This window comes from Propithecus coquereli, unplaced genomic scaffold, assembly GCF_000956105.1.
Source record: "Propithecus coquereli isolate 6110/MARCELLA unplaced genomic scaffold, Pcoq_1.0 Scaffold621, whole genome shotgun sequence".
Lineage (NCBI taxonomy): Eukaryota > Metazoa > Chordata > Mammalia > Primates > Indriidae > Propithecus > Propithecus coquereli.
The window spans coordinates 667,825-689,102 of record NW_012152186.1 but is presented as its reverse complement, the minus strand read 5'-3'; the positions used below and the strand labels follow the sequence as shown (position 1 = coordinate 689,102).

Sequence of the window (21,278 nt, the reverse complement as noted above, 5' to 3'; positions counted from 1 at the left end):
TGCTCTCAGCCCTGGTGGGAAAGCCTCCCCAAGACAGGAGAGGACGAGGAGCGGGAGACACACTGGCGTCCTCCTCCTCTGGTCTGTGGAGACTGGGGGCAGGTGGGGGGGACAGTCCAGGGAGTGGCCCAATTGTTACTGGAGGCTGGTCCAGCTCTTCATTGAGTGTCGATGAAGAGGAGGAAAAAGCAACTGTCTGAGCTCTGAGCCCTCCGTGGTTGGGAGTTTGGGGAAATTAGAGGCAGCAGCAAGGAGCCTGCCGAGGGGCAGGTGGAGGAAACCCAGCGGTGCCTGCCCTCCAGAGTGGCTGTGCCCCCCACCCTTCCTTCTGCCAGCCTCCACCACAGGCGAGCGGCCTGAGTAAAAGGAGCACGCCCCCACGCGTGTGCACCCTCAAGACAACCGCCCCATGAGGGTGCCAGGGCTGTGCAGGATGGGACCCACCAGGTGCCCTCCCAGGGCACGGCACTCACTAGGTGCCTGTGTTGGCCGAATCTGGGGGAAGGATCTTGTTCGTGGGCCCTGCACAGCCGGTCCCTCTTCCAGCCTCGGTTCTTGCCTGAAGATGAGGGCTTCATTTTGTCTGGGCCTGGGCAGGGCCTCTACCCCACCCTGTCCCCTTCCCCAGCCAGGGCAGACAAGCAAGGATGGAGAGCCATCCTTGGCGCTCAGCCCAGGGGTCCCTGGCATTGGAGTCGCGGTGCTCTCTCTCCCAGGAGCGGAGGGGTTGGGGTGAGAGGAATCTGCTCATCAGGGATGGGAGACCTTGCGCACACACCCTCGCCCAGGGCTTTCAGCCCGAAGGCCTCTGGCTTTGTCTGCCTCAAACCTCGCTGGCCCTTTATGTGGCAGAAAGGCCGTGGAGGAAGGCGGAGATATCAACAATGGGGCCAGTGGCGGGAAACGGTCCTTAGAGACCCCATTGTGCACCCGCCCACTGGAAACAGGCAACAAGCAGGACCCCGCGGAGGCGACCCCACACCCTGCTGGCTCCTCGCCAAGTCTGGATGCTCAGCACGTCGCAGGGGCCTGCGGACAGAGGGGCCCATTCTTTCCCCAGGGCGGGCCAGGCCGGGATGACTCTACTCACAGGGATGGCGAGGGAAGCCGGCGCCCTGCCAGATCGCAACCCCTTCGCGCACAGGCCAGGCTCAGAGCTGGGAGAGGCGTCCGCCTGCCGGCCCGCACCCCGCCCAGCTGGGGCCTTGGGGATTATGCCCCTTTTCCACTCCTGCTGGCACTGGGGGCATATGGGAGCCAGTGAGTAAGCCGGGGGCAGCGGGCGAGATCCAGGCGGGATGGGGTGGGCCAAGGGCAGCAGAGCAGAGCGAGTGGGGGGGGACCCTGCATGCCTCCCAACCTAGCTCAGCCCCTACCCCAGATGTGGGTGTAGCTCCTCCTCAAACCCGCTCTCCGGCCCACTAGCTGGATGGCTTTAGACAAATTGCCATTCTGCCCCCCGGCCTCAGTCTCCCCCTGTGGAGCAGTGCAGTGAGGCAGGTCCGCAGCCGCTGACATAATCAAGTTCTTATTGCTTATCCCCAACACCTCTGCAGTGGGCACCGTGATACCACCTGGGGGCCCCCCTCCCCACCCACCCTACCAGCCCCTCCCCAGCACCCCACCCCAGAGGAGGTCCAGCTGGTGGCTACCCCCAGGCCCCTCAGTGCAGTGCCACCTCACAGGGGTGGAGGTGGGCCGCGTGGGCAGCTGCGTAGGCACGGCTGAACTCCTGGAATCGGGGGGCACAGCCCAGCCAGGCCTCGCCGAAGCGGCTCCAGCCCATGAACAGGAAGGTGCCTGGGCCGGGGCGGACGCCACAGTGCAGGGGGGTGCGGATGGAAGCCTGCCCCCGGCCCGTGGAGCCCCCTGGCTGGAACAGGGGCAGTGTCTGGCGGAGGACACGGGCAGCCAGCACGGTGATGACAGACTCCTGCAGCTCCGTGTCATGGGTGACCCCATGGATGGTCCCGTGAATTACTGTAGGGAGACATTGGCCAGGGTGGGCATGCAGGGGAGTGCAGGCTCCAGGCTCCCCCCACGGTGGGGACACTCACCAAAGTCGCTGGTGCATGCGGCCAGGAGGAGCTCAGTGTCGCTGCAGGGCCTGCAGGCACCTGGCATGCAGGGAGGTTGTGAGCACAGGCCCTGCACCCTCCGGCACCACGCAAAGCCCCCCAGAGCAGAGGAGGCAGAAGGGAGACCAACAAGCAGACCCTCTTCCAGGGCCTGGTGGTACCTGGGGGTCCCAGGGAGCGACAGAAGTACACAGCACGTGTGCATCACTCCGGGACACCTGTGTGCAGGGAGTGCGCCTGCCCACGCGCTGTGAGTGTGCAGGCTCGGGCCTGGGGCTGTGCCCAGCAATCGTGTCCCCGCGCACTGTCGAACACCCATCTGACATACAAAACCCACCTCTGGAACCCCTGTTGGCCTCCCCGAGCTGTCTCCCCGGCCTGAAAACACAGCACAGGTAGGGTGGCAGGAGGACGGGGAGGGGCTCCCAGGGGCAGGACAGTGAGAGCCCTGTCCCCTGCAGGGTCAGGCTCCAAGATCTAGGAGAGCAAAGAGCTGGGCCTGGCGCCGTGCAGGGAGGAGGGGAGGCATCTCCGTGGTGATCGGCTGCACACTGGACTTTTGTTGGTTGGGCTGGGGGAGGGGAGAGGTCACCGCTGGGCCAGGGAGCCCCGGACAGCTTTGGCTACCGGCTTTGATTCTACCCCCCCATCCCCTCCCCCAGCCCTTCAGGGCCCAGAAGCCCAGAGGTGGCCCTGCCTGGCCTCCCCTTCCCTCCATTCTGCCAGCGCTTCACTGAGATGAACCAGCAGGAGGGAGGAGGAGAGGGCCAGTCCGTCCCTACCCACCTGGGACCTGTCCTGGCACCACGGCTTCCAAGCTGTGTGGCTAGCGTATTTGACCCCTGGCCTCAGTTTTGCCTTTGTGCAGTGGGGCGGCAAGACGCATCCACGCCAAGCCCAGGCAGGGTCCAACTGCATGACTGCCTCCCGTCCCCACCAGACGCCACTCACCGTCCACACCGAGACCGTGGGCCTGCGGAGGCAGCTCCGGACGCCCGTCCTCGCGAAGCTCAAAGCGGAAGGCGGCCACGCGGCGGCTGATGTCCTGGTGCGGCGTGGCCTGCAGGAAGAGGGCCCGGCGCTCGCGGGGACCCCAGCGCACGCAGCGGCCCCCGGCCCGGCCTGGGCCCTCGGCCAGCAGCAGCTCCAGGGCGCCGCCCGCCCGCTCCGCGAAGACCTGGGCGCCCGCGAAGGGCCGCGCCGGCCGCAGGCAGGCGATGCTGGGCCGCGCGCCGGGGTCGGGGCCGCCCAGGGTCAGGCGCAGAGCCCCGGCCGGGTACAGCCACTCGATCGCGCCCTCCGCACAGGCCAGGACCAGCTGCCCCACGCTGCCGGGCTCCTGGGTCAGGCCGCTGGGGACAGGATGGCGGCGCTGAGGCGGGCAGCCGTGCCCTGGCCCGGCGCAGGCCCCGTGTCCCCTCCCACAACCACCGACAGCTGCGTCCACTTCGCGGAGGAGGAAATTGAGGCCCAGCGTCCCGCGGCCTCCGCGGGCAGGGGACGGTGCCGGGCAGCGCGCACCCGCCTCCCCCAGTGCGAGCCTCCCGGTCCCACAGGCCCCCAGGGGGCCCCGCGGCCCGGCCTCCGCGCGGGCCGTACCTGCCCCTCCAGCTGCAGCGGTCCCCCGAGTAGCCGGCGCGGGCGGCGGCCAGGAGGCCCCAGCAGAGCGCGCACAGCAGCGCGGGGGCCGGCATGGCGCGGGGCGGGCCGGCTCTCGGGGTCTGGGGCTTCCGAGCCGCTGCCCCGGAGGGGACCGGGTCGGGGGCAGCGGCCGCCCGGCCCGGCGTCGCCCCCACAGCCCGCGGCAGCCCCGGAGCGGGCGGGCGGGCGGGGGCGGGGCGCGGCCCGGAACTTTCCGCCAATCGCCGCGGTGCCGGCGCGCGGGGCGGGGCCGGAATCCCGGCGCGCGGCGTGGGGAGGGTCCCGCAGCCGAGCCGGGCCAGGCTGGGGCTCGGCGGCGGCACGGACCGCCGGGTTCTGCCCGCTGTCCCCGGCACCCTGAGCCCTTGCCGGGGCGGGGGCTTGGTGTCCGCCGCCTGGGGCGGCCTTGCCACTTCCCGTGATTGGGCAGGGGCGACTGGCGCTTTTCAAGAGCCGGACCTGGGCCCCTTGCCCGCATCCCTCCCACCCAGGTCTGCCGAGCGCTCCGCAAGAGGCGGCCTCCCCAGCGGAGAGGGGTCATTGCTCCAGTGCTGGGGGCCGGGCCAGGCCTGGGCTGGGGCCTGCCACGGATGGGGCCGCCTGGCCAGGGCTAGGCCCGTTGCGCAGCACCCCTCCTCACGCCTGTGCCGCCCTCGTGGCCGCTGGGCGGACGATGCCACGGAGGCGCTGCTGCACGAGACGCGGGCGGCTCTCGGAGACGCTCCCGCAGAGCTGGTGCTTCTCTGCAGCCAGCACCGCCGAGTTTGGCTGAGGGCGGGGTGCGGAGTGGTGTCTGGGTGGAGCGGGGAGAGGCGGGGAGAACGGACAGCCTTGGTCGAGGCCCTGTTGACAGACAACCTGGTGAGGCCCCAGCACGCGCGGTGGGGGTGGGTGGGGGCACAGCTCAGGTCACAAAAGGCCTAAGGCACAAACCAAGGGTCCAACACACACCGAACCCGTTTGGGTCACTGGTAGCTTTAGCGGGGTCCGCAGGAACCAGCACCGACTCTGAGCAGCCCGTGGGTGTGACCACTCCGCTTGCGGCCCCTCCAGCCCTCCTGCTGCTCTGGGCCTGAGGCTGTGGAGGACAAATGAGGAGGCCCCGGGGGCAGGAGGCTGGATTCCACTGCCAGACCCAGGAGGGGCAAGGTGGGGCTCGGGGCCAGGCTCACCACAGCCAAAAGGGGGAAGCAGCCCAAGCACCTGTCAGGGGTGAACGGGAAAGAGTCTGTCCCCGCAGTGGGTCACAATTCAGACCTAAGAAGAATGAAGTTCTGGCACCTGCTACAGTACGGATGGGTCCTGAGGACCGAGGCTCCGTGAAATTAGCCAGTCACAAAAAGAGGAAAACCGCTCGTTCCCCTCACGTGCGGTCTCTCCAGTTGTCAGATTCCTGCAGGCAGAAAGGGTGCGACGTGGTTGCCAGGGCCTGGGGGGGACGGGGCGCGCCTGGGGGGGATGGGGCGTTAGTGGTTATGGGTGCAGTTTCAGTTTGGAAGATGAAAAACGTTCTGGAGATCGATTACATAACAATGTGAATGTACTTAACGCTACTGAACTGTACACTTAAAAACAGTTAAAATGGTAAACTTTATTACCTGTATTTTATCATAATTAAGAAAGGGGTAGACTCGGTCTGGGGTTGGGCATGTAGGAGGCAAATGAGGCCCTCGCAGAGGGAAAGGAGAGGGCACCCAGGTCAGCTGCCACGGCGGCCGCCCTGGAGGTGGTAGGGCTAACCCTAACCCCAGCCCTAACCCAGCCCAGGCCTCTGAGGCCGACAGTGGGCTCCGGGCGCCCTCTGGTGGTGGTGTGAGGAGTCAGACTTGCCGAATTCCCACCCCAGCCCTGCCCTAGAGGGGCTGGTGCCTTGTGGGTTCCAGGGAGGGGTTGGGGAGTGACCTGGTCTGGAAGGGGGCCTGAGCTGTCTCCGCAATGCGGGGCCCCCTGCCCCCTTCCCCAGCCTTGTCTTCGAGGCTGCTACCTACAGAAGACCTGGAGAGAGGCCGCTTCTCACAGCTACTGGCCCCACTCAGGAGAGAACCTGGGTGTCATTAGCCTTTGGGGCTCTGCTGCCCATGGGACAGAGAGCCCAGAAGGCCATGTCTGGCCTCGGTGCTTATGGACCCAGGACCCGAGACACCTGGTGCAGGTGCTCAGTCCATAGCTGGAGAATGAATGAGTGAATGAAAGAATGAAAGAATGAAAGGCATCCCAAACCCCAGCTACCTCCTGGCGGCCCTCAAGGGCCCTCATCTCCAGACTCTTCAGTGCCCTGAAACACCAAAAGGGGTCCTTCTCCAGTCCCACCCCAGTCAGAACAATAACGACAGCAGGCCGGGCGCGGGGGCCACGCCTGTGATCCCAGCACTCTGGGAGGCCGAGGCGGGAGGCTCACTGGAGCTCAGGAGTTCGAGACCAGCCTGAGCAAGAGCAAGACCCTGTCTCTGTGGAAAAAAAAAGAAGAAAAACAGAAAAATAGAAAACTTAGCCAGGTGTGGTGGCACCTGTAGTCCCAACTACTCCGAAGGCTGAGGCAGGAGGATCACTTGAACCCAGGAGTTTGCAGTGAGCGATGACGCCACGGCACTCTACCCAGGGCGAGTGAGACTCTGTCTTTTTAAAAGAAAGGAGAGAGCAGGGAACTTCCTGCAGGGCATGCGTTGGGAAGTTGGAGTGCGGCGCCTGGGAAAGTGCAGGGACCAGACTGCGGCTCTGCCCGGCCTTGGCCAAGCAAACACGCACCCTCCCAAAGCCCCTCGGCCCGAAGAGCCAAGGAGGGGTGGCCGGCAGAGAGGCTGTCCTGAGACCTGAGACCTGGTTTCTGCCCCTGGCTTCCCCAGAGGGGCCTAGGAGGTGCTGAGAGCGGAGGAAAAGGAGACCTCGGTCACTGCCACATGGTGTCACCCCACAGGCCGCCCACCTCCAGCATTGCACTGTCCCCCCAAATCACAGGTCCTGGCTTTCCAAGAGCACCGATGCTGCGTCCACGGTGAGCCGGTCCTGCGCAGTGCCTGGCACGGGCAGCTCCTTGTCCAGCAGGAGGGCAACTGCAGGCAGGTGGTTGTCCCCTTGGTCAGAGAGCGTCCGGACAGGGAAGCCACAGTGCCGGGGGCACACAGGAGAGGCCCTCATCGCCGCGGTGGGGACTGGGCTGGTCCAGCCGAGAACACCACAGCTGCGCAGAGTTGCTGGGAAGGAGGGCAGGAGAAGAGCCCCAGGCCCAGGGAACAGAGGGGCAAAGGCCCCAAGGCAGATGGAGCTTTGAGCAAACCAGGAGCCGCAAGAGATAGACACTGGAGGATGGGGGCAGGGCCGGCCCCCGCCCCAGGCCCGCCAACTCTGGGGGTGTTTGGCCTGGAGGTGCCAGTGAACAGAGTGCCTGAGGAAACAGTGAGGAAGCCCAGAGAGAAGGATCAGGTCTCTCAATTCCCCAAGACCCCCCGCCCCCGCCTGGGTCTCCAATTTCACTGGCAGCCGGTGGGGCAAGGGAGAGGTGTGGGCCGACTCCAGGCTGGCCCCGCCCGTGCCCCCAGCTCAGCCTTTAGCCATCCAGAGCTCTACAGCCGGGACTGGCCACTCACACCCCTGCTGGGGCTGGGGGCTGGGAACGGTGGGGACAGTTCCCACCACTGAGGGGTAAGGGGGCTGCCGGGAGCCCAGCAGACCCTGGGCCACCCAGGAACACGCTCCAACAGTGAGCACTGGCCTGGGTCTCTCGCCCAGCTTGACCTGTGGAGCCTCAGGGTGCTCCCGGACCCCATCAGGGACACGGTCTTTGCTCCCAGGCAACCTGCGCAACCTCTGGCTCACCTCCACCTCCACCTGCTGTCCCCCCCGCTCCCGCCCCCACAGGATCTGGCCTCGCCCACCTGCGGGCCGCACCTCGGGGTGAGGCAGCAAGGTTCCTATCTTGGGGATGTTTTTCTCCCTTTGCTGAGAAATCCACCCCCCCACACCTCGCATCTCCTCAAGGAGCCAAAAATGCAGCTGCCGATTGATTTACTGCTGAGCTAAAAATAACCGCAAGGCTCCAGCCAGGGCCCGGGAAAATATCCCATTGCTAGGAGACAACCGTTACTGGGAGACCGCTATTGCTAGGCGACGCGTGTTGCCGTGGTGACAGCTGGGCCCTGAGTCATCCTCAGCCGTGACAGGGGGTAGGCCAGGCAGGGAGCAGAGAGGCCAGAGGGCACCGGACAGAGCCCGCCACCCATGGCCCCTTCTGCCCCCATGGGCACCTCATTCTGGCCTCCGAGTGGCCAGGACCACCAAACACACCTGCAGCCGCTGCCCCCACGGGCTGTCCTGGGCCTTTCCAGCCTCTGCCACTGGACAGAGGGTCTGTCTGGCCCCAGAGGAGTCACTTTGCTCTTGAGTATGGGGCTCTCACGGCTGGTGCTGCGCCGAGGCCTTCAGGCATCCCCCACTAGGCCCCGGACCCAGTTCCCAGGAGGGCTCGGTCGGGGGAAATGCTTACCCGAGGCCCTGCCCGGGAGGATCTGGCCCACGTGCCCGCGCAGAGCCCCCAGGGAAATGCCTGAGGACCTCCTGTGATGAGCCCCAGAGCCCTGTGGGGTGACCTCTACCTGATGTGACCCTGGCTGCTCCTCATAGCCCAAGAGTCTCAGGGCCAGAGGTGCCAGTGGCCTCTGGTCCTCAGTGCCCCATGACTCCAGAGCTGGAACCCCCAAGCAGCCTGGACAGGAGACTCCTCCATGCTCACGCAAGGGGTGGCCCAGGTGAGGTGTGCTCCAGGTGAGGTGTGGTCCAGGTGAGGTGTGCTCCAGGTGAGAGATGCTCCAGGTGAGAGGTGCTCCAGGTGAGAGGTGCTCCAAGTGCCTTTGGGAGCCGAGGCCACACACCCTCCCATGTCAGTCCCCAGGAGTGATGAGGGCAGTGGTGTCCCCACTGAGCCAGGCCTGGGCAGTACTCCGCATCTTCCAGAGGAGACGAGTCTGAGCAGCCCAACTTTGCCCAAACCTTGCCTCTCCAGGGACACACGCTGTCTCCAAAGGCATTTCCAAAATGGGGCCCGTCCCCCACAGAAGGTGGCTCAGTGCTGGTGCCAGTGACCGCTCGTGCTTGCATGTTTGCTCCCTTCCTCGTCCACCTCATTTGTTGAGCACCTGTGAGGTGCTGAGTCCCAGGCTAGGTGCCCGGGGACGGGTGGGGGAAAGGGAGCCCGTACCCTGGCCCTCAGGGGGTGCGGTCAGCCAACAGCTGACTCAAATGCACCAGCAGATAATAGGCAGACCCGGGCTGAGAAGGGGAGGTCCTTGGCGCTGGAGAGGTGAGGACTCGGGTTTGTGGCCCTGTCCACCTGGAAGGAAGCCTCCTAGGGGAAAATACACTAGCCAAGATCTGAAGCACAAGTAGAGTGATCAGGTGCAGGTGGCAAAGGGGCGCTCCAGGTGAGGGGCCAGGTGAGAGGGTTGCTCCAGGAAGGGGGTACTCCAGGTGTGGGGTGCTCCAGGTGAAGGTGCTCCAGGTGAGGGAGGAGGCACCCACCTGGCCCTGGAGGAAGGCAATGCCGCTGAAGCTCCGAGAGAAAGGGGCAGGTACGGGGTGAAGGTGTGGCCAGCAGTGCCAGGCACTCAGGCCTGTGCAGACTGCAGCAAAGAGGGGGCAGAGCCCTGGGAAGGACGGGACCATGTCTGCATCGTAAAATGACCCCCTGCTCCCCAGGGAGAACAGGTGTTGGGAGAAGGGTGGAGAGACCAGTGTGGACGTAGCTGCCAACAGCCGTGGGGAGAGAGACACAGGTGCCTGGCACAGGGAGGGCTGACGGGGAGAGAAGTAGGTGGACCCACAGGCATGGAGGGGGCAAAAGAGGCCTCTACAACAGCATCTCCCTGTTCCTCTGAGGGGATGAACTCTGCTCTTCTGCAAAGGCAGAGCTGGCTTCTCGGGGCCCCGGCCAGGGTTGCATGACCCAAATGCCATTGGGTGTCATGGTGTCCCCCACCCTCACCCTATGCACCCTGAGACTCAGCACAACTTGCTCTCTGCCTGAGGCCCTGGCACCTGCTAAGGGGCAAGAGCCCCCAGAGCATGAGGTGACACCCTCCCCCAGCCACGGAGCACGCCCGCACGCCGGAGGTAGAGGCTGCTGCTGGAAGGCCAGCCTACCAGACCCACGTACCAGACATGACAGGGCAGGTTAGACGGCCACCCTCCTGTCACCCCAACTGTCTTCTCAGGGGTCCTCCTGTCTGCCCCACTCCAAGCCCCCCTCTTTTTTTTTTTTTTTTTTTTTGAGACAGAGTTTCACTGTGTTGCCCAGGCTAGAGTGCCGTGGAGTCATCCTAGCTCACAGCAACCTCACACTCCTGGGCTCAAGCGATCCTCCTGCCTCAGCCTCCCGAGTAGCTAGGACTACAGGCATGCGCCACCATGCCCGGCTAATTTTTTCTACATATTTTTAGTTGTCTGATTAATTTCTTTCTATTTTTAGTAGAGACGGGGTCTCGCTCTTGCTCAGGCTGGTTTTGAACTCCTGAGCTCAAACAATCCGCCCGGCTCGGCCTCCCAGAGAGCTAGGATTACAGGCGTGACCACCGCGCCCGGCCCAAGCCACCCTCTTTGATCAGTGTCAGGGCGCAGGAGCAAGACCTGAGTCTCTGGTCCCTGCCGTGCAGAAGAGCTGTGCGGACCCCAGCTGCTGCAGGCTGGAACCAGAGCCCCCCAGCAAGAACAGCACTCCCCCCAGAGCAGCGGGGGTCCAGCCAGCCTGGCTTCCCCTTCCTGCCGCTGCCCCCAGGACTCACACCAGCCCCACGGGGCCCTGCTTCCCATCAAGACGCCAGGCACGCACACCAGCTGGTCTCATTTCTGTTAAGACTTGAGGAGGCTCGCTCTCAGCCCTGTGACTGTTCCCTGATGCAAAGACCCCACTCTTCTCCCCCCACACCTGGTCCCTCCACCGTCCCTGCTCCCAGGAGACCCCAGGATGGGACACTGTAGCCTCCATCCTCCTGCCCTGAGCCTGGGTCTCAAGTAGCCCTCACGTGTCCTTCACACGACCCACCACGCCACCCCCTGCGCTGGGCCGCAGTGGGCTACGACCCCTGGCCTCCGGGTTATTCTGGAGGGAACTCGCCAGGTTCCTTAAGGCCTCCGCACCTTTGCGCACCCCTTGCCAAGCCACCCTCCCTCTGACCGGTGGGGTCTCAGCTCCAGCATGACAGTGACGCTCTGGGGCGTCTCCCCCCCCCCCCGCGAGGTGTCCCTCTCGCGCGCTCTCTTGTGTCGCTTTTTCCGTGACTCTGTGGTTTTGTGTTTTTTGTCTGTTCTTTTCCGCTCTGTGGGGGTGTGCGTGTGTCTGCTTGGGGGGTTTCCTTGCCCGTTTCCTTGCCTTGGCGGGCGTTGCCGGGGGTTCGGGGGGGGGGGGGGGGGGTCCCAGAGGGTGGTGGTCTGACCAGCCCTCCTCCTCTGGGCCGGGCCTCCCCTTCCTCGCCCCCGGCAGGTGGTGCCCTGGGCCAGCACGCACGGGGCGGCCCCCATCCCCAAAGGAACCTGCGCGCCTGGGCCGACCGCACGCTCTCGGCATTCAGGTGGCCTCCGCTTGGCACGGGCGGGCCCGCCGGGGCCGGCTGTCCCGCCGCGCGCCCTCCCCGACCCGCCGCGCGCCAGGGTTTGTTATTGTGCGGGTGTCCGCGGCGGAGGGGGCGGGGGCGCGTGCCGGGGCTGGCGCGTGCCCGTGGGTGCCGCGCCGGGAGCGCGCTGCGCGCGGGGGCGGGGGCGGGGCGCGGCCTCCTCGGCGCCCCCGCCCGGGCTCGCGGTCCCGGATTGGCTCCCGACGCCGGGAGCGCGCGAGGGCGCGGCGCTCAGGGCCGGGCGGGGGGCGCGCGCGGCGCCGGCGGCGGCCGCGGAGGAGCGCCGGGAGGAGGGCAGGGGAGGGAGGAGGCGCCCGCCCGGCTCCCTGCAAAGCGGCCTTATTTATCTGGGTGCAGCCTCAGCCTCCCCGGTGGGAGGATCGGGGCGGCCGCTCTTCTCCCACCGGGGAACTCCTCTGCAGGCGCGGCCGAGGGGGCCCGGCCAGGCCAGGACGCGGGGCGCGGGGCGCGGCCGGGCCCTGCCGGCCAGTCCAGCACCTCGACGGCCTCCGCGCTCGCCGGCGCCCGAGCCGGGCTCCCCATGACGGGAGGTCGCCCGGTGGACAGCGTGGCATGAGCCAGGAGCCCGGGCCGAGGTAAGGTGTGTGCGCGGGGCCGGGCTGCGGGGCTGGGGGGCCAGGCCAGGCCACCGCGGCGGCCACAATGAGGAGGGGCGGGGAGGGGGCTTGGTTCCGCGCCGCCGCCGCCGCCCGGGAAGGGCTTACGTAATGGCAGCCCCTTCCCCACCTCTCCCTGCTGCCGCTGGGCCTCAGGCCCTGCCGGGCCTTCCCGCAGCCCCTCACCCCGGTGGCTCCCCACCGACAGCCCCGCCAGGCAGCGGGTCCGTGCCACCTGAGCCGCTGAAAGGAAGCGCGGTGTCGCTGTGGAAGCGGAATTGCAGGCCCCCCAGCCCCCACCCCGCCTGGCTGAGCCCTGCTGGGCTCAGGGCTCCCCTTCCCCACCTCCGTGAGCCCCTGGACCTACGTGACAGGTGTTAGATGCAGTTAAACTCCAGGAGGAGCCATGTGGATGAGTGACCTGGGGGCTGGTCCTGCCTGGACGCCTTCTGGACGTGAGGCCTGAAAGAGCTGCCACCCCCGGGAGGAAGAAGGGAGGGGAGGGGCTGGCACCGTCCGGGTTCTGGAGGAGGAACCAGGCCTTGGCCAAGGCTGGAGAGCCGCACAAGGGAAACCGGGCATCCTGAGGCTTGCTGGGGAGGGGTCCTGTGTCCTCCTGGGAGTTGGGTGGGCGGGCACAGTTCCACACCCATCACCCCAGAAGGAGGGATGGCCCTGCTGTTGCAGGAGCCCACGGCCCAGCGGCCACTTCTGCTGGCCCCTCCCGGCCTCCACACGGGCAGCCTGACCTCCCCAGGAAGAGCAGATGGCTGTTGCCGCTTCACCGGCCCCCTCCCTCAGCCCCTCCCGCACGCCCGCCTCAACCCGGGGCCCTCTGACCAGGCTTGGCTCAGGCCTTCCTGGTGCCCGGTTGCATACAGGGCCCTCTCTCTCTGCCCACCCCTTCAACAGGGTGCTGGACAGCAGCCTCGGAGCAGAAGGCCTGGGCTAGGCCGTGAGACTGAGGGGTTGGGGTGACCCAGGCCAGGGCAGAGGCCTGAGGGAACGTGGCTCACCTGGCCAGAGGTGGACACAGTGGGACTGGGGCCACCTAGAGGGGAGGGAAGTTCACGGCCCAGCTGTAAACACGGGCGGTGCAGGGGACCCCCGGACTGTGCCCCAGTGCCTGCTGCCTCCTGGCTCCCCTACCCCAGCCAGGCCTGTGAGCTCACGACCTCAGTGCTGGGGGCCTTCGTGGGGCAGACTCACCCCTCCAGCACCACCTACTTCTAGGGCACCTGAGTGAATCCTGTCTCCCAAGGATGAGAAGGAAACCTGTGGGTGGGAGGGACCTGGGGCCACCCTGCCCAGAGGCGGAGGGTGGAGCGCCGTGGCTGGCACTGCGGACCCCGTCTGCTCCAGTGTCAGCTCTCGCTGCTGTGCTCCAGGGGCTGGGATGGGGCGGGTGGGGGCGGCAGCAGAGGAAGCCCTGGGTGAGATGGTGGCACCAAGCCTTCCCCACCAGTGGCTCGGGAAGGGGCAGCAGCCAGGCCAGCTGTGGGGGGCAGGAGAGTGCAGGCCCCACTCCCTCGCTTGGCAGGAGAGAGGGGGAGGGTTTGAGGCAGCTGCCCAGAGCAGCGGGCACTGTGGGCCCAGGCCTAGGTCTTGGTAGGGCTCACGTTCTTCAGAGCAGGGGTCTGAGATGAGGCCTGGAGGCCAGTGTCCACCCCGCAAGGCGCCCCGTCCCACATGGCTGAGCTGCCCTGAACTTGGACACCGGGCCTCAGTCTGCTGGAGCACCTCTTGAGGCCACGTGCCCTGGGCCAAGGGTCTCCCCTCCCCAGAGCCCCTGGTACACCCCCAGAAGCAGCTCGATCTGGGGGTGGGAGAGAAGGGCTGCTGCTATGCCACGTGCTGAGCGCCAGGGACGCGGATGTGCCTGAGTCACGGGGCTGCCACGGAGTGTGTCATCCGCTCTGTGTCCCCAATCCCCAGCTACCCCGGCTGTCACCCCAGTCCTTGGGGCTGCCATTGCGGACAGAGCCTGATGTGAGTGCTTCTGGCTGCCGTGCCCTGCCCAGCTCCAGAGGCCTCGGCAGGCAGGAGGAGCTGGTCAGTGCGGTCCTGTGGGACCCAGCCCCCAGCGTCCAGGGTAGGCTGCGTCCTGGCTCGCTGCTCAGATGGGGGCGTGAGAGATGGGGGAAGAGACCTTCGAACTGGGGATGATGAGGCGGGAGGGCGTTTCTGGGCACCCTTCCAAAAGAAGGGTGTCCCAGTGGTGGGCACGCAGTTTGCACCCTACGGAAGAAGAGCAGGACCACGGCAGGGATTTCGCTGGGTGAGGGCAGTGCTCAGAGAGACCGCCAGCCTGGGTCCCAGCCAGGAGGATGTCGGGATCCAGTGGGGCAGAGCAGGGTGGAGCAAGCAGCCACAGGAGGTGCACCTGCTGGGCACGCTGCCCTCCGGATCACTGTGCCCGGCCTGGGCGTTGCGAATCGGAGAGCCCAGGTGTCTGGGGTTCGACCCTGGCTTTGTGCACCTTCTAGAAAATCACTGTTAGCTTTGCTTCCCACTCCTGCTCAGGCAGCGTGTGAAGGGCCCAGGCCAGTGATGGGGGCCATGGTGCTGGGAAGAGCAGGGCAGGAGCACCACTTCCTTCCCTCCCAGTGGTGCCTGTCCCCTTCCCCTGGGCCAGGCCGGGCTACGGAAGACAGGCGGCCGGCCAGCTTCCTCAGCCCTGCAGCTGCTGGGGGGTCGCTCGGCTGAAGAGGAGATGTGAGCCGTCCTCTTCCGGAGAGTCTGTGTGTTCCAAGGCCCACCCCAGCCCTAGGGTCTTGGGAGCCCTCTCGGTGACTCTGGGACCAACCAGTGGCCTCTCTCCCCAGTGGACATGGCCACTGGCACAAGTGACATTAACATCTTGGGTTGTGCCTCCCCCTGACCAACGTCCTCTGAACTCTGACCTGTCCTCCATTAAGCCTCTGGCAGCTACTAATTGGGCTGCATTCCTCGTTCGTTCATGCATCCATCCATTCGTTCAGCAAGCACTCAGAGGCCACACAGCCATGGTGCCATCTGTCCTCACAGAGTCCCCAGGCCAGGAGGTGAGGCAGACAGGTAGACAGTTGTGACAACCCACGGGAGGAGTGAGACTCTGGAGATACCTTCTCAAATGTCAGGGGTCCCGATGGGGGCGGGGGCAGTGCTCATGCCAAGGGCCGAAGGGTGGAGGAGAGGGGCCTTGTGAACAAGTGGGCAGAGGGTAGGAGGGGACAAGGGACCGTGGTCTGCTGGACTGTGGGGTCAGGGCTGGGGAGGGGCCAGAGGTGGGGCTCTCAGAGCCCAGTGACTTGACTTGCAGAAGGGGCAGCTCCTCCTGGGGCCCCAGCAGGTCGCTGTGAACCGGCAGCCGCCAAGTGCTGGGGTCCCCTGTGCTCCTCAGGCTCACTCTGTCCCTCTCCCTGGTGGCACCCTGACCCAGCTCTGGCCCGGGCTGATGAGAAGCTGACTGAGGCAGTGGCCACTGCGTCCCTCCTTCCTTTGGGGGGAGCCCAGGAACCTCAGACTCCTCCGCGGCCTATCCCAGAAGGGGTCTCCCTCAAATTCCACTCCAAACTGAGACCCAGCACGCCGAGAGCCGAGGCTGGGAACGTGCACTCCTGGCCATCTTTTTAAAAGCCTCTTTCCCCAGTATTAGTTCTTGAGGTGCTTGTCCCTAAAGGGAGAGGCAGTGCCAAGCAGCCGGACAGCTGTCCCTGCCCCCTCCCAGCGGAAAGTCCAGGCAGGTCCTCTGACCCCACGGTGGGGGAACAAGGGCAGTCACGGGTGCCAACGAGGGGGTGGGCTCTGCACACCAGGGGAGCCAGCACCTCGGAGCCCAGCTGGCTGGGCAGGTGGGGCCAGGCCAGGTGCAGGGGCCTGTCTGGCCCCTCAGGGACCTTCTGCCCCCGTGAGCTCTGCTTTCTCCCCCAGCACCAGTGCCTGGGCCACGGTGTGGCTGCTTCCATTTCTGAGCTATGGGGTGGGGGCTTCTCAGGCTGGGTTAGGCCACGAGTGTGAGGAGCAGCTGTGGCCCAGCAGGACAGTGGACACAGGTTGGGGACCAGCGGGGCTGCCTCTGTGGAAATGCAGCTCTGGCCAAGGGCGTGGCGGGAGGGCTGACCACAGGCGGGCAGTGCCTTCTGGCTGCAGATGGGGGTGTGGGATGAGGGGCAGTGGGCACCCCCAGCTGCCTGGAGCCCTCCCAGCCTGTCCCCACCTCCTGCAGGCTCTCAAAGCTGGGCTTCTTTTCGCAGCTCGACCCTGAGACCAGGAGGGTGGGATGGGCCTATGGGCGCCGGCACATGTGACCCCGCAGAGAGCTGGGGCATCCACGTGCACCCCCCACCCCAGGCGCTCCACGTGCACACCCGCGACTGGGAGCATTTTCAGCCTAAATCGGCACCGCTCTCGGATTATTTCTCCCCAGGCGCCGCCTCCGCCGCCTCCTCCGGATCCTAGCCGGGCGGGCCGCTCTCCCCTCCCCGCTTCCCGCCTCCGGGGCCCCTCCCTGCTGAGCTGGGTTTGCAGGGCAGTCCCCACACCCACCCCACCAGCCGCGTGCCGTCCGCGGTGGAGCCGCCGGCACCGAGCGCGCCGCTGTCCATGGTGCTGGCGCCCGGCGGCCTGGGCGCGCAGAGGCCGGTGGGCAGGCGTCCCGAGCGGTGCAATCGCTCTGGGGACACCAACGGCCTCCCTCGCGCTAGGAGTCCCGGCAGTCGCGGACTTCAGTGTCCCCTCAGGGCCGCCGCTGTCCCACGATGGCCAACAGTGGCCACCCCGCCACACACACACACAGATGCCTTGATGTCGAAATACATGATTAACTCGCAAATGCTGTTATGATGTCATGTCAGCCAGTGTGAGGCTGCACTTACATGGCCCTGAGCACGTGCAAAGGGACAACCTAGGGGTGGGTGCCTCCTCCAAGAAGGGCCTGGCCCCAGACGACACCTTTCGGGAGGGGCAGATGGCACACAGGCCTGGGGCAGACTGCCGGCAGCAGGGCGCTTGCGGCTGCCAGGGCAAGAAGGCTGTTGGACCCCGCGCTGAGTTGGCAGCCACAAGGGCTGGTGAGACCCGCGAGTGCCGGCCCAGGTCTGCACCGTCCCCAGGTGTCACGGAGGGGTGGCAAAGCCTGCCCTGCTGCAGCCTGGAAGCCCATGGGGGCAGGAGTGCTGGAAGAGCAGGGCAGGGCCTCCCACTTCCCTCCCTCCCAGGGGCTCCCATCCTCCTCCCCTCCAGTCTAGCCAGATTACAGGGATGGGCTGCCAGCTTCCTCAGCCCTGTAGCTCCAGAAGTGGGACTCAGCCAAGAAGGAGACATGGGCCATTCTCTTCCTGAGGGTCTGTATACTCCACAGCCCACCCCGAGAGATTGTGGGGCAGGAAGGTAAGATCTGCACGTAGGCTCCAGGCTCAGCCCTGGGTCACCTACAGACCAGGGAAGGTCTGGCCATGGGCTCAGAAGTCCCCTCCATGTCCCCGCCCAAGCCCTCATGGAGAGCCACGTGCTGTGTGCGGCCCCTTTGACACATTGTCCCAAGGGAGCGGGGACTGTCACCTCCTCAGGCTTTAAGGTGAGGAAACTGAGGCTCAAAGAAGGGGAGTGCCTTGCCAAGACCACACGGCTGGGGTGGGGCGTGTTTCAAGTCCAGGGAGTGTGACCCCCAGAGCCCGTGTGGGTGAGATTCTGAGTGCTGCGTGCAGGGGTGGAGGTGGGCGGGAGATCTGGAATGGTGGCGCTGTGGGCATCCCACTGCCCCTCCCTTCCATGGCTGTCTGTGCCCAGGGCCCTCTGCCACCACTCACAGACAGGCAGCCTGAGAAGGGGAGCTGGGGGTGGTCTCAGCGCCCCCATGGTGGGATGACCCTGGCCTGAGAAGAGCCTTCTATGTGGCCTTCCTCAGCTAGCGCTGGTCCAAACTTTGGCTCCACTACTTAACTGGCCATGGCCTCAGGCAAGCAGTTCGCCTAGCCTCAGCCTCAGCTTCCTCATCTGTACAGTGGGGTACAGTCATTACAGCATCATCCTCATTCGATTGGGCAGAGCATTGAAGAGACACTATTTGTCCAAGGTTCACCATGCTGGCACCCGGGGAAGACACCTGTCCTTTCTTTGGGGAGCTGCTGAGCCACAGACCCTCCTGTAGGTGTTGAGATTCTTGGAAGCTGGTGCTCGAGTCCCAGACAGGGCACCAGAGCCACTCCAGAGAGCTGTGCTGGCACCCTGTAGGGGAGGGGCCAGAGACTACCCCAAATACCTTCCTTCAGTCCCCACCCCTGCCCAGGGGAGCTGGACCCAGTGGGCACTGACAGTGGGCATCGGAGCAGCAGAAGTGAAGGGAGACGTCCGTCCACGTCCCTTCTCCCATCTGTAAAAAGGGACTCCTCATACCGAAGTGTTGGAAAGCGTCTGTGAGCAGTGCAGGCTGAGCTGTTTACAGGGGCTGCGCAGTGAGTGCCATGGCCACGGTCGGCCTGCCCTCTACAGCTCACAGCCAGAGAGGGAGAGGCATGAACTCAGATCCTCCCTGTCAGGAGGTGCTGGGAGAGCCGTGGGAGGGTGCCCAGGGGAGGCAGGGAGCCCTGCTGCACCCAGCCCTCCTGAGAGAGCAGCAGACTCACTTCCTCCTCCTGGCCCCCGTCTGCAGAGTGTGTGAGGAAGATGTCGAGCCCGGGCATCAACGGCGACCCCAAGCCTCCATGCTTGCCTCGAAACGGCCTGGTGAAGCTGCCGGGCCAGCCCAATGGCCTGGGTGCGGCCAGCATCACCAAGGGCACCCCGGCCGTCAAGAACCGCCCCTGCCAGCCGCCACCGCCACCCAGCCTTCCACCACCCAGCCTGGCTGCCCCGCTGTCCCGGGCTGCCCTGGCTGGGGGCCCATGTCCCCAAGCAGGTGGACCGGCCTCAGCTCTGGCGCCTGGGCCCCCAGCAGAGCGGCCGCCTCTGGCCACAGATGAGAAGATCCTCAGTGGCCTGTTCTGGTATTTCTCAGCATGCGAAAAGTGCGTGCTGGCACAGGTGTGCAAAGCCTGGCGGCGTGTGCTCTACCAGCCCAAGTTCTGGGCAGGCCTCACGCCAGTGCTGCATGCCAAGGAGCTCTACAACGTGCTGCCGGGCGGTGAGAAGGAGTTCGTGAACCTGCAGGGCTTTGCCGCAAGAGGCTTTGAGGGCTTCTGCCTGGTCGGCGTCTCGGACCTAGACATCTGTGAGTTCATCGACAACTACGCACTCTCCAAGAAGGGCGTCAAGGCCATGAGCCTCAAGCGCTCCACCATCACGGATGCGGGCCTAGAGGTGTGCCCCCCAGCTGGCCTCGAGTGGACAGGGTGGGGGGCAGGGCCAGGCAGCAGCGCGTGGGTGTGGGAGAGCCTGGGGGCCCCCAGAGGAGGCTCAGGCACAAGGAGCAAAGTGGCTGAGTGTGGGTGCCCTGAGGACCATTGTGGGTGGGGGCCAGTGCGAAGTGAAAATGTGGGTCTTTTCAAAAATGATGAGTTTCAAGACGGAGACAGCGGAGCAGTCAATTAACTCCGGGTCCCTGCCTGCCCGTGAAGCTGGCCTTGGGCGGGGAGGATGCCGGGGAGGTGGGCAGCTGTGGAAGGGCGCCCGGGAGCAAAGGTCGGAGCGGCTGCGCAGCCGGCTCCATCCCCAGGACCCGGACTCTCGTTATAACCTTCAAACCAGCTGCTCTAAGCACCTGCTCTGGCCAGGCCCTGGGCTCCCAGGTCCCCTGAGCCGCCTTCCTCTTTTGAAATGTCCAAGTGTAGCAAACTGTAAAGTGTGCTCCTCGGAGCTGGCCTTGATGCATGTTTGCACGGGAGACCACTTCCTCCCTCCCCGATCCTCCCCACACCCTGCTGGGAGGGGTGCATGGGGCGGGGTCTGAGGCCAGGCGCCCCCTGACCCCCGCATGCCCCGCAGGTTATGCTGGAGCAGATGCAGGGCGTGGTGCGTCTGGAGCTGTCGGGCTGCAACGACTTCACGGAGGCCGGGCTGTGGTCCAGCCTCAGCGCGCGCATCACCTCGCTGAGCGTGAGCGACTGCATCAACGTGGCGGACGACGCCATCGCGGCCATCTCCCAGCTGCTGCCCAACCTGGCCGAGCTGAGCCTGCAGGCCTACCACGTGACGGACACGGCGCTGGCCTACTTCACGGCGCGCCAGGGCCACAGCACGCACACACTGCGCCTGCTCTCCTGCTGGGAGATCACCAACCACGGCGTGGTCAACGTGGTGCACAGCCTGCCCAACCTCACCGCGCTCAGCCTCTCGGGCTGCTCCAAGGTCACGGACGACGGCGTCGAGCTCGTGGCCGAGAACCTGCGCAAGCTGCGCAGCCTCGACCTCTCTTGGTGCCCGCGCATCACGGACATGGCGCTCGAGTACGTGGCCTGCGACCTGCACCGCCTGGAGGAGCTCGTGCTCGACAGGTGCGCGCCTCCGCACCCGCGGCGGGTTAGCGTTAGGGTTAGGGTGGGCGGGGTCGTCGTCAGGCGGGGCGGGGCGAGGGGCTTAGCTTGAGCAGCGCTACCGCAGAGAGGGGCTGAGCCCCTGTAAGCCGAGCGCCCGGAGAGCGGGCGGAAGTACGGCGTGGTTGGTGAACCGGGGGCCTTTGGAGCGGTGATTCCACGGAAGGACCGGGAGCTATTACGGATAGGGCAGGAGGGGAGTTTATGCCGCGAGCACTCGCGGGAAAAGGAGGAAGGGGCCGGAGCTGAGGGGCGGAGGGAGATGACTTGAAGGTGGGTGGTCCCCTCTGGTGCACCCGCAGGTGTGTGCGCATCACGGACACTGGCCTCAGCTATTTGTCCACCATGTCGTCCCTACGCAGCCTCTACCTGCGATGGTGCTGCCAGGTACCGGCCCTCCACGCCCGTGGGAAGTGGGGAATAGGCCAGGGAGGTGGGGGCGTGGGGAAAGCCCAACCCAGACGCTCTGCTGACCTGCTCCCCGCCCCATCAGATCCCGCAGGGAAGTCTGGGATCCCTTCGCATCCAGTATTTGTGCTAAGCGGAATTCACGGGGTCCCCAGGGCACTTCCCAGCTGCCTCCTAGCTCCTCGGGGGCTAAGAAACCCCGGGTTTGAACCCCGCTTCCCTCTCCAGCAGCTCTAGGCCTAAGGCCTGACCCCGGGCTTCCCTCCCCAGCGCCGTGCAAAAGGAAATAGTAAATTCGCCCCCTCTCCCGCCCAGGTGCAGGACTTCGGGCTGAAGCACCTCCTGGCCATGAAGAGTTTGCGTCTCTTGTCTCTGGCAGGTGAGGCCCCTGACTCCCACCTGGACAGTGACCACCAACCCCCATCTAGTCTGACTCTACCAGACTTTTCGGGTCCTTGCGCAGAGCCCCCCTACCCCCCTACCCCC

General features: G+C 65.8%; 2 protein-coding genes across 2 annotated transcripts; one reads left to right on the top strand and one right to left on the bottom strand.

Annotated features, from left to right (window-relative positions):
* Window positions 1-1,178: 1,178 nt before the first annotated feature.
* METRN (meteorin, glial cell differentiation regulator) lies at window positions 1,179-3,876 on the bottom strand. The gene is made up of 5 exons (XM_012659578.1): window positions 3,678-3,876; window positions 3,030-3,430; window positions 2,058-2,117; window positions 1,377-1,980; window positions 1,179-1,240 (listed from the first exon to the last, which is right to left on the bottom strand). Exons 1-4 carry the CDS (start codon window positions 3,770-3,772, stop codon window positions 1,664-1,666), a joined length of 873 nt encoding a protein of 290 aa, XP_012515032.1. The 5' UTR covers window positions 3,773-3,876; the 3' UTR covers window positions 1,179-1,240; window positions 1,377-1,663.
* A 7,709-nt stretch (window positions 3,877-11,585) lies between these two features.
* On the top strand, window positions 11,586-21,225 carry FBXL16 (F-box and leucine-rich repeat protein 16). The gene is given in 6 exon segments (XM_012659571.1): window positions 11,586-11,913; window positions 18,566-19,212; window positions 19,837-20,345; window positions 20,687-20,771; window positions 21,108-21,187; window positions 21,189-21,225. Coding segments are annotated over 5 exon segments (1,344 nt in total). The 5' UTR covers window positions 11,586-11,913; window positions 18,566-18,579.
* Window positions 21,226-21,278: the final 53 nt, after the last annotated feature.